The sequence below is a fragment of the Hemitrygon akajei genome, chromosome 6, assembly GCF_048418815.1.
Source record: "Hemitrygon akajei chromosome 6, sHemAka1.3, whole genome shotgun sequence".
In the NCBI taxonomy this organism is placed as follows: Eukaryota; Metazoa; Chordata; class Chondrichthyes; order Myliobatiformes; family Dasyatidae; genus Hemitrygon; species Hemitrygon akajei.
Window position 1 is genome coordinate 136,474,199 of NC_133129.1, and position 12,799 is coordinate 136,486,997.

The following is a 12,799-nucleotide window of genomic DNA, read 5'->3' on the forward strand; positions in this document are numbered from 1 at the left end:
CAATAAAAACTGTCTGTAAGGAGTTTGTACGTTTCTCTCTTGCTGTGCCGGTTTCCTCCCACATTTCAAAGACACTTGAGTTAGGGTTGGTGCTGGAAGCAGTGACACTTGTGGGCTGCCCCCAGCACCTCCCTGATATCAGCGATGCAGTTTGCTGTATGTTTTTGATGTGCGTGACAAATAAACCTAATCTTTTTTTAAAAGTCAAAGACAGAATTAGATCAAAGAAAAAGATGTATGGTGTTGTTTAAATGCCTATAAAACTCCCAAGATTTTATTGAGGAAAAAGAATGACTGATAAAAAGATAAAAAATAGAATATGAGCAAAATATATAACATATATATTTTCGGAAGAGTTTCTCGAGGGTATAAAATAGATTAGGAGGAGATTAGCAGAATGCGTATCTTTTATAGGCAGAGATAGGAGACAAAGAAAGTCTGAAAAGCAAACAGAAGAAAATCTGCAGATGCTGGAGGTCCAAGCAACACACACAAATGCTGGAGGAGCTCAGCAGGTCAGGCAGCATCTGTAGAAAAGAGTAAGGTCGATATTTTGGGCCAAGATCCTTCTTCAAGATGGACTGAAGAGGTTAGTTCATGAAAAAATAGTACTGGAGAAACTAATGAAATTAAAAGTCAACAGATCCCTGGGGAATGATGGTTTATACATTTATAGGTGTTGTATAGTAGGTGTCTACATTAAACGTCAGATCCATTTGCTTTGATTTGCCAGAATTCCCTAGATTCAGAAGGTAGAAACAGAGAGAGACACAGAGAGAGAGAGAGAGAGAGAGAGAGAGAGAGAGAGAGAGAGAGAGAGAGAGAGAGAGAGAGAGAGAGAGAGAGAGAGAGAGAGAGAGGAGAGAGAGAGAGAGAGAGAGAGAGAGAGAGAGAGAGAGAGAGAGAGAGAGAGAGAGAGAGAGAGAGAGAGAGAGAGAGAGAGTGACACAGAATATGATGGGGCACAGTTATGAAAATAAAAATGCATTGAAACACTTGTTAAACAATTTTTGAGATCATAGCTAGTAGGAATGATGCACTGATACCAAATGATGTTGAAAGTAAAAAGAATATGAGAAAGCAGCTAATATATAAGTCAAGAGGATAATAGCAAACTGACGATAAACCAGATTTTTTTACTGTTCCTGGTTCGGATTTCTCTGGGAATATCTTCTGTAAAGCTGTGGACACCATGTATGCTGCCACACTCAGATATATTTTTAGGCAGTGATTTTTCAGGATATGAGCATATGGGTGACACAGTAGTGTAGTGGTTAACACAACACTTTACAGTTTCGATGACCTGTGTTTAATTCCCACCGCACAGTAGTGTAGTGGTTAGGACAATGCTTTACAGAACGGGTGATCTTGGTTCAATTCCCACCACTGCTTGTCAGGAGTTTGTACATCTCTCTGTGACCACGTAGGTTTCCTCCAGGTGCTCCGGTTTCCTCCCACAGTCCAAGCTATACCGGTAGGTAGGTAAATTATTATAGTGATTAGATTAAATTGGGGGATTGCTGGGTGGTGTGGCTCTATCTCAATAAATAAATTACTGAATATCTCCGTAATTATTGACTTTACCAGGTGCTACTTAGAAATTGATAACAAGTCACCTTCTTGAACAGCTGAAAACCTTCAGATGAAGGTGCCCCCCACACAAAGAGATTTCTAGCATTCAGACAAGCAATGAAGAAGTAAGTACATCAAATAAGAACTTTCAATTCCCAATATATTCTCCCATCCTCCCTGAAATACAGCAGCAATTATGTACCTGCAGTCTTGATATGTGAGCTGTCCCGAAACTATTTGCAGCCTTGATCTAAAGAACAGAATCAATGACCTTGAATTAGTTTAGATGTAGGTTCTGGATAAATTGCAAACAATTTTATTGATCTCAGGTTCAACAGAATATTTAATCTCAATAATCAAAAGTAACTTTATGCAATGAAGCAGATTAGTCCAGTGGTAATCTAATTAAAATGATTTTGGTTGGTGGTTTGAAGAAGAATGTTTTGCTCGGGCAACCAGGAGACTTACATCACTGTATCACTTAAATATAGTTACTAACATCCACCTGAATCAGCCTCCAAGAGGACTGCAACCTTGTTGTGGTTTGGAGGCTTGTGTGTCACAGTGACCTGGAGAGCTGTGTTGGCTGGAGTCAGGCAGGGCTTTATATTTTGGCTCTTGGTAGGGTCACTCATGCCAAACATGTCATAGGGTAGAGGCCAGACTAAGAGTGGTCCACTGGTCTTCCAGATTCAGGGGTTCAGCTCAGGGCTAACAACCCTGACTGGTAAAACAAAATTGTTACAGAAACAGCAATGAAGAATCCTTCTACATCTGAGTGTGATAGTATTCCTGAGTCTCCACTTGGGATGTGCATGACTGCCACTAGAAAAACCAAGAGGGAGCTACTGGAATGATGAAGGAAGCCCTGAACACCACCAGAGATGGAGGACCTTCATTAATGCCCGAAGTGCCAGCAGTTAGTAAGTAAGTACCTGAATCAGCATAAAAGACAGTGGGATTTCAATTTAACACATTGACTATTATCTCCTGACAATGTGCTTGAGGCAACCTAGACAGTGTTTATCTCAAGCCATGACTTACTGATCTGTAAAGAAAAGATGGGTATCTACCACAAAAGCTAAGTAACCGTTATAACTGGTCTTTATTTCAGAATCAGTACCTAGCAACAATATACATTGTTCCACAGAGGTTTTATTATCTCCTAATAAGGTATGTGTGGTATTTCAAGGAGAGACGAGACTGCAGATGCTGGAATTCAGCAGTTCATATTTCTTTTGTGTGGTTTTCTGTTTTTGCATATCACAAGATGCCGAGTCTTATGGATGGTTTACATGTCTGAGTACCAAAGGATACCTATAAAAAACCACCTCTTAACACAATGGTCAAGTTTAAACAAGTAGTTCTTTTTTAAAAGTAGTTTTTTGTACAATGTAGGAGGCCATTTGGCTAACTGAGTTGACAAAAAGCCCTACTGCTTAGATTAACTTTATTATTTTCTGTAGGCATTACTTTTGCAATCTTCCTAATTGCGTTTTAGATTGATATTGTAAAAGCATTGATCAAATGACTACCTAAACTTTATAACCTACCTGCTCTTTGTGTGGGTTCTACTTTGTTGCATTTCCTACAAGTTTTGCCTTTAAAGTAGCATTGGTCTGGTGTACGTGAGCCCTTGCCACAACAGTAACACAAATTATGTGACCAGGCCAGTTTCTGTTTTAGACCTTAAAATTATGTTCATACACGCATTAATTCTTGATTGCAACTCAATTGTGTCTCTGTCTGCTGTTTCCATTGATACAGCTATTTCAACTGCTCTTTTTAATGGAAGTTGTGCTTCATTTAGTGGCCACTTTTGAATGCTTTCTTGTAAGATTCCACAAACTAAATGATCTCTCAGTGTATCTTTAAGCCTATTACTGAACTGACAATGCTCAGACAATTTCTTCAACACAGCCACGTACACCGAAATGGACTGCTCTTCCTTTTGATTCCGCCTATGAAACTTAAAAAAACAGTCAAACGTCTGAGAAAACTGTATTCCTTTCCACCCAATACACTCAGCAAAACTGGCACTTGCTTTTCATTGGCTATTTCATTTGCTTTAAAATACTGCTCAGTTTGCACAGTATGCAATATCCAGTTATGTCTTGTGCAATCGAACATGTCTATCTTACCAATGTAACCAGCCATTTCTGCTTTTTTTTTTTAACATTTATGGTTATTATCACCTAGTACTCAATGTTTATGGACCTGTGATTTTCATCTGTTTACTGCCTTTCTTTTCAACTAGACTGTCTTGCTGCACATTTTTTTGAACTCGCCGCACTTCAACTGTTAGGTAGGCATCTTGGGTTTGTTTTGTAACTACACATCGCCACCGTTATGTTTTGTAACTCCAAAACATAAAACTAATCAAAAGAAAAACATGGAGCAAGGAAGGGAAGTGTGTACTCTAGTAGTATTTTTACTTTAGTGAGGCATGCACATATGATGTGTGCCATTCACATAGTTTTACATTTAAAACTGTAATGAATTATGTAAACAAGAAAGCATGCTTAATCAAGCAATATATTATTAATATTGCTAAAATATTAAATATACAACATGTAGAAATCCATGAATGTAGAAATCCCAACTTTCTGTTAGCTATTGACTGTATTTTTCTATGACTACGCTCAATGGAGGGATTGTGCAGCTCAGTGAAGTAACGTGAATTCCTTTGTACTTCAGCAAAAATCTTCCTTCAGCAATGAGGTCCATTTTCAGCTGGCTGCAGATTTTTGCATTGACTTCAATGAATTTGAGAGATTAAGTGTACTTTCAGACTCTTCATTCTTTTAGTTTTCTTGAATGTTTTAATTTTCTTTGTTTTAGCTAATGTAATAGTACTTTGTCAACTTTTTTTAATAAAGGATTGATTTTAATAACATTGCAATGATTTTGAATGTTTCTCTGTATTTCAGAAACTTTATTGATATTTTGACTAATTTTATATCCAATTAGGTGAGCTCTTTGGCTTATACAGCTGCCCAGGATTTTGTCAGTTTTGTGGGTGGGCTGCTTTGAAAAACTTGCCGTGTGTTTATTTTATCCAGGAAGTTCTCTTTTTGCAGATCTAAGTAAAGTAAGTGCATAAGACAGATCTCTGCTGTTCACAAAACCAGACCATTACTTTAGTACTATGGCAGAGCTGTATATAGCAACCGGCTTGTCTTCTTTCATGATAAATTAAACAAATACATATATTTTAAGTAGAAATAATAGATGCTTTGGATCCTAAAGTGCTTTCCATGATATAACATTCAAGGGGCAATTTGGCTTGTCCTCACCTCATTAGTCACACACATGCTTCCAGAGATGTCCACACAGAAGATAATCAAGCAATCATCCACGTTGACGTAATCATCATCAAGGGACTCAGGGACATACAGGACATCTTGACTGGTGGGTACTGTTGTGAAGGATCGAGTAATAACATTATGCTTTCGACAGAATTCGCAAGACCATATCTGGATAGGAAAATACAGACAGTTCAAGATCTAATGAAAGGGAAGCTCATCTAACAGAGATAACAGACAATATTACAGGAAACGTCATTCTGAACTAATTAAAACAGTATACTCTCAGGTCAAGGGTATTCCATCTGTGTCAGATAAAAAAAGCAGAATTCTGCCTGAAAATGAGGCCAGTGCACTGAAAACAAAGCCATAATTTATTATGATTCTTTGAACTCTAGCAATGATGCACCTGTAAGGATCCAGGCCCTCTCTTTCTAACAGTCGCCATTAAAGGATGCAAGGAACTCACTATGTCTGCATGTTTATGGTGAACCCGGCTGATGCAGGACAGGGCTGCTGAACAGTTTTGGCAGTAAATGGTTTCCATTGCCTGGGTTTGCACTGTAACAGAATAGAGAAAAAAAAATGTTGTTAATATTAATAAAGTTTAATCCCAGTGTAATAATAAAAGATAGCACCTAAAATAGGTTAGCATTTGAAAAGGAAATAATTGTGTGAGATCCTATCACATACAAGACCCTAGATTTACATATCAATAAAGCTTTTCCCTCTACCTCTGAGAAAGTGGCATTGGCTAAGGAGAGTGAATGGAGGGAAAATTGGTTACGCTCAGTAGTGGGGTTGGCTGGGACAGATGACCAAGAGTTAAAGGAGCCATGCAGGCAAACAAAATTTTGTATTTTGATTAGATAGACAAATGGAATTTAGAGTTGATAGTTAGTTAGACGAACATTGAGATTCAAAGGTTATGGGGTATCCCAATGATAGGTGAGCAGGGTTTGGGTGAGGAGGGGCAGAGAGGTACCAGGAGGGGTTAATAACATTGACAGCAAGACCAAGGTGGAAATGTTTGGAATTCGAAGAGAATTGCTCATCTTCCACGTTTACCAATGTGGAAGATGTTGAATGCTCCAGAAAACCAGACAGTAGAGCAGATAAGATTGGTCCTCTTTTAGATAAATCCTCAAACAACCAGTTAATGCCTGTATGAGAATCTGAGGCCTCTGAAATTTTTACAGGCTTTATTTGTGTAGAATATTTTGGACCAGTGACAGCAAGACGTGTTCCAAATTGTTTGAAATCACAAGATGCAGAGACGGATACTGTTTGGGCACTAAAGTTACATAATTGGATTTTTGATCTGGCTGAATCACAAATTGAATAAACAAAATGTGCTAGATGACAGAATTTCAGGCCAGCGTAATTTCCTGTGTCATACTAATGAGCACAGGACACAATGCTGAAAGTTTTAAAATCAACATTTCACATATATATATATCTGAAAGCCACAGAGCAACCTCAAAATTGGCTGAAGCTGCTTCTTTAAGCAAATGTATAAAGTATTAAAGAATATTTCTCAGAAATATGTCAATGCATTTTATAAATACAAACCTTCCTTCCTGTATATATGACCTAGTAATTTACAGACACAGGATGGAGATAATTACATAACATGCATCAGATTTGGGTAACCCTGTATCCTGCAGAGCAGATTGGTATGTTAAAATATTAGCCATGTCTAGAATGAATATCTAGTTCTCCATCTTTTTCATGCAAATGAACAATGAGCCTGGTCATCTACCTCACCATTATTTATATCTACCAGCGTTCCCAGGTTAAGAGAAACCACGTTTATATTTGCTTTCCAGTTTGTGTGGGAAGTGGAGTTCTTTGAGGGTTGTGGAACTGTAAGAAAATAGTTGCATTTGAATGTTCAAACATCCAAAACATTATCAATTATTATTGTCTTAAGCACCTAATCATAGAGAGGCCAACAACATCAATCAGTCCAAAGAAGTGTGAGTTAGAGTGTGGAGCTGGACTCATTTGGGAACCTGGTGGTCCATTTGCTTATTTTGGAGGGGCAGCAAATTTTGATTCCTGAGCCCCAGGAGTAAGTAACTGAAATGTGGATGGTACTACACTCATCATACACAGGTTATCCCTGGGTTGGAGCAGGGCTCCATTCCTGTGACCTGTTTTTAACCTAAAATGTTCCCAAGTAGGAGCAAAGCAAGCTCCCAGGCGGCAGAAGATTGCCCGCAGCCCTGAGGCAGTCAACAAATCCTTCCTGCCCCAAAACTCTTTTGTAAGTACAGGCTGTACATTAAGTCAGATGCTCAAAAATGGGGAAGGACCTATAATCTGATATTATAATAAAAAGATTGTCCAAATCTTTAAGCAACACAATATATAGAAAAGAAAGATTGTATTAATTCAGTCATTGTTCCAGTGTGCTTTAATGCCAATTACTTATGGTTAATTATTAATTATTGAGCATTAGTTTACTCACCCCGCTTGGGCCGTGGTGGTGGGATCTGGGGTTGTGATTGCAGTCTAGCTGGTAGAGTTGTGCTGAGCTGACGTGTAGTGAAGACATCTGGCCTCTCAATACTGAGGCGTGGAGGCAGAGGAGGAGCCTGGCTGTCTTCATTGTCTGATACCAAACAAAATAAAAGGGTTCAGGACTTAACAGAGAACATAACATGCATGGTTCACAAATCCCCTTCGGTCTGGCCTACAGGCAACTGCAGACATACCCCATGTGGTTGAATCCTGTTTCTTCACTGAGCCACCTTCCATTGCGTTGTGTGATGTAAAAGTTGCGCTGAAAAGGATTGACTCATACCCAGGCGTCCATGAAGTGCTGTGGTCGATCAGCACCGGGGATGTGCATTACCGTAATCTATTACCTCACAAGCGAGCATATATCCCTCTCTCCACCTTTACGAACAAACCAGGGGATCAACCCTTTTTCAATGAAGAGGGCTAACTGGCAACTGGCATGTTGAGTACAGCACTGGGCATATTTCATCAGCTAGAACAGCGCAGCACAATATCAGGTCCTTGGGCCTGTCCCATTTAGCAATGTTGTGCTGAAATTATTAAGCGAACGACTCTAATCCCTTCTGTCTGCACGTGGCTCATATCCTCCAATTTCTGAATATTCATGTGCCTCATTAATGCCTCTGTTGTACCTGCTCCCACCACCACCCTACGTTGTGCGTTCCAGACTCCCGCCACTTTCTGTGTAAAATTAAACTTGTGCCACAAATCTCCTTTGAACTTACCCCCTCTCACCTTAAATGCACATCCTCTAGCATTAGATATTTCAACAATTGGGGGGGGGGGGGGTAGACGGTAGCGTAGTGGTTGGCACAACGGTTTACAGTGCAAATGACCAGGGTTCAATTCCCGCTGCTGCTTGTGAGGAGTTTGCACTTTCTCCCATGTCCCCCGTGTGTTCCAGTTTCCTCCCACAGTCCAAAGACGTACTGGTTGGTAAGTTAATTGGTCATTGTAAATTGTCCATTGATTAGGCTGGGATTAAATTGGGGCTCTGGGGGGTGTGTCTTGAAGGGTCGGAAGGGTCAGAAGGGCCTACTCCATGCTGTTACCTCAACAAACAACAAACTCTGGAAAAAGATACAGGCTGTCTACAGTACCTATGCCTTTTATAACCTATCTAGCCACCCCTCAGCACTACAGGGCACATCTGTGCTAAACAACAAAAACACCAGCTAATAGACAAAGCCAACCACTCTCACGATCAAAGGATCAGATTGAAGCTTGGCCGTCCCACTGCCTCTGTTGGTATTGTTACTGGTTTATTGCTGACACACATTTCGAGATACAGTGAAAAGCTTGTTTTGCATATTGTTCATACAGATCAGATCATTACACAGTGCATTGAGCTAGAATAAGCTGAAACAATAACACTTCAGAATAAAGTGTAAAAACTGGTATAAAAAGGGTACAGTTCAGGTAAACGATAATAACAAGATAGATATGAGGCCGGGAATACATCTTTTTGTATAAGAGGCCTGTTCAAGAGTCTGATAGTGATGGGACAAAAGCTGTCCTTAGCCTGGCGTCTGCTGTAGACCTCTTTTGATGGCAGGCAAATTGCAGTAGATCAAGGATGTCTCGAAAGCTGGAGCTGATGTGTGCCGTGACCAGTTTCTCAAAGCACTTCAAGATACTTGATGTTAGTGCTGCTGGACAATATCATTAAGGCACGTTATCTTGTTTTTCTTGGATTCTGGGATGATCGTAGTCTTCTTAAAGCAAGGAAGGAATCACAGCCTGAAGCAGAAAGAGGTTAAAAATGTCTGCAAATAACCCTGCCAGCTGAGGTGGTTGTGAATGCTGGTGGATAATTGAACAGTGAACAGGAAAAGGAAGTTCCTAGATCATCAGTATCCTCATTGATGGCAAGGCCCAGATATGAGTGAGTGCTAAAGAATTTGTCAAGAGTACTGAATACATGAAACATTTCAGCTTTCTCTTAAAATCCTGTCAGCACAGAAGTAAGTCTGCATCTAATTCAATTCACTCCATGTGAAATCATGAAAGCACTAGATTCAGCAAAGCTCCTAGCTCTAATACTGAAGGTCCACACTGAAGAGCTAGCAGTGTCGCTAGGCAACCTGTTCCAGTATTATTACCTGCCAAGAGAGAAAATTGCTTAGGCATATCCTGTTCACAAAAAAAAGCAGGACACATCCAATCTAGCTATAATTAATGCCTAAACAGTAAAACAACGGGACTGTCATCTACACTACTACTGAACAGAACCTACTCATCAATAACCCACACACCAAAGGTCCATTTGGGTTTCACCAGAACCACTTGGCTGCAGACCTCACAGTCTCACTCCAAGCATAAACAAATGAGATGAAGTACAGGGGCTAGATAAGAACGATTGCACTTGACATCAATTGTGGAGGTATCAAGTGACCACAGTAAACTAAAAGAACAGCCATCAAAAGGGAAACATCCCAGTGTTTTGGATCAAATTTCACACATCGGAATATGTTTATAGCTGTCAGAGGCCAAATATCTCAGGCCCCAGGGCATCACTGCAGGAGTGCTTTGTATGGAATGGTGTTGAGTTTCTTCAGAATTGCTGGTACTGAACTCAGTTAAGTAAATGGAGAGGTTTTGGAATGTCAGCCCGTTACACATACCAAATCTCTGACTTGTGCTTCAGCTTACGTGACCAGCAGTGCAGAGTTTATCCAGATCTTTGATGCCATACTTGTACAGAATGCCTTTCTTGCCTGGATAACTCTGATACCATTTCTCAAACCCACAATTTCTACCATGAAGGAAGATGTGGTGTACGGGAGCACCAGTCCCTCAGGTTTCACACCATCCTGAGTTGGAAGTACATCACTGATCCTTCGGTATCACAGAGTCTAAATTCTGGAAATCTCTACCCAACAGTAGTGTTGGATTACCTTCCCCAGATGGACCAGAGTGTTCCAAAAAGACTTTATCACCAATTTCTCAAGGGTTCTGAGGGGTGGGAAAATAATATTGCCCTTATCAGGATGCCTTTTCAATATCGTTTCCTGAAGAGATTCTCTTAAAGTTTCTTCTTACACTTGTCATCCTCACTGCATACATACTGAATTGAATTCAAGACACAGTTTTGTATATTAACTTTATTGTTTGTTGGTCTTCAAAACTGCTTTACCTAACCTCTCTGGGTTGTCTTTGGTTTATGTAACTTAAATGTTTATAAAATGCAAACTTGGCATCTCTTAAACATGATTTTCTCCAGAACCTCACGATGATAATATTAGCAATTGAGCTATTTTAGAAGTAGTCATTAGATCACATTTCATCTCCTTTCCTCCTACCCTGCCCACCCCAACGTCCTCCCTCCCACAGACCTCACATCAGCTTCAGTTTGAAAAATGGCTGCTCCTTTAGCTGACAACACAAGGCAAATTTGGCAAGTCAAATACTCCCTCAATTCTCATTTCTAAGAATGGTCCAACTCTTTGAGGCAAAACATTTCAGATATATCTTATGTTAAACACCGAAAATGACAACTTCCTCTTTTGTTCATTTCTGATTACTATAAAATAGAACTACAACCCATCCGTTGTATCTAGGTAGACCAGTGACCAACAGTAAGGTTTTACCTTTCAGTTGTGTTGACCTGGCCACAACTGGTGGCCCGAGGCTCTTTGCTTGGTTCCTCCTGTGTGCAAGTTTCGGTACTGTGGCATACAGACATTCCTTCCCAGCTGGAGATGATGTGAGGAAACGATTATTGTATTCATGGACATTTTCTTGGATCTGTGCTGATGGAGGTCTGAAGTTTGTGATCGAATAGCATTGATTTTCAACAGCATCTGAAATGGAAGTCATTCTCTTTAAATAAAACAAGATGAAAATTATACACTTGTTAACAATATTTTAGTGCTTTTCATGGATTGTGAAGGGTGTTAATGCTCCATACAATTGTGGGCCAGAAATTCCACAGCATTTACATTACGCACACATGCATCGATGGACAGAGGGATTTTGGGGACCCAATCTATAGCCAATTGTAAGTAACTGCACAAGACGAGAGGGCGGTAAAGAAAGCAAATAGCATGCTTGCCTTTATTAGTCGAGGCACTGAGTTCAAAAGTCAGTAACTTATGTTACAGATCTTGAAAATCAGGTTAGGCCGCACCGTGTCTGGAGTTTTGAATTCAATTCTGATCACCACATTATAGGAAGGATGTAGAGGCTTTGGAGAGGGCGCAGAAGATGTTTAACAGGACGCTACCTGGATTAGAAGGCATGTGCTATAAGGAGGTAGGACACACTTGGGTTGTTTTCTCTGGAGTGGCAGACGCTGAGGGGAGTCTCGATAGAAGGTTATAAAAGGCATAGGTACTGTAGACAGCCTGTATTTTTTTCCCCAGAGTTTGTTTGTTGTTCGTTGAGATACAGAGCAGGGTAGGACCTCCTGACCATTCAATCCAACACCCCCCCAGCAATCCCCAATCTAATCCCAACCTAATCAAGGGACAATTTACAATGACCAATTACCCTACCAAGCAGTACATCTTTGGACTGTGGGAGGAAACCAGAACACACAGAGGACATGGGAGAATGTACAAACTCCTTACAGGCAGCGGTTGGGAATTGAACCCTGTTCATTTGCACTGTAAAGCGTTGTGCTAACCACTACACTACCGTGCCCCCCCCCAATTGTTGAAATATCTAATGCTAGAGGAAATACCTAATGCATTTAAGGTGAGAGGGGATAAGTTCAAAGGAGATTTGTGGTGCAAGTTCAATTTTACACACAAAGTGGTGGGTGTCTGGAACGCACAATGTGGGGTGGTGATGGGAGCAGGTACAACAGAGGCATTTAAGAGGCTTGTAGATGGACACATGAATATGCAGAAATTGGAGGATATGAGCCATGTGCAGACAGAGGGGATTAGAGTCGTTTGCTTAATAATTTCAGCACAACATTGCTGAAGGACCTGAGGACCTGATATTTTACATTTCCATCTTCTATGTTGTGTCTGAAGAAGTACTTAACAACACCACATGGGGAACCCACACCAATTTTGTGCAAGGACACTTTACAAGAGGAAAAAAGTATTATTCATATGGCCCGATGCATCAAACGGAGCATCAGGCCTTGCACAGTTAGTGTGAAAATTGGCCTTTCCTCTACTTACCCACACAGGATGGGGTGGGTGGGGATGTGCACCTGCATTAGGGGAATAGTAACAACTGAAGTCTGGGGGGGGGGGGGGCTGTTACCATCTTCAGAGATGAGGGTTTGAGGTGAATTAAGTGTCGAGTGGCAGTGACAGTCTGCTGGTTGGCTGACAGTGGGAGTGCCTGGAGAGGAGTAGAATTGGAGTGGCTCAGTTGGACAGGCACTAAAGATATTAACAGCAAATAGGACCTATCATTGTATAATAGCAGATGACTTG

At 40.5% G+C, this 12,799-nt stretch overlaps 1 protein-coding gene across 1 annotated transcript in view; it reads right to left on the reverse strand.

The window, feature by feature from the left end:
- Window positions 1-12,799, reverse strand: part of LOC140728763 (circularly permutated Ras protein 1) — a 70,757-nt gene that overhangs the window by 31,661 nt on the left and 26,297 nt on the right. The window contains exons 3-8 of the mRNA XM_073047716.1: window positions 10,994-11,206; window positions 7,351-7,494; window positions 6,645-6,743; window positions 5,347-5,438; window positions 4,869-5,048; window positions 1,775-1,822 (exon numbers count right to left, since the gene is read on the reverse strand). Of these exons, the coding sequence (XP_072903817.1) occupies window positions 1,775-1,822; window positions 4,869-5,048; window positions 5,347-5,438; window positions 6,645-6,743; window positions 7,351-7,494; window positions 10,994-11,206 (776 nt within the window). The remainder of the gene's footprint in view (window positions 1-1,774; window positions 1,823-4,868; window positions 5,049-5,346; window positions 5,439-6,644; window positions 6,744-7,350; window positions 7,495-10,993; window positions 11,207-12,799) is intronic.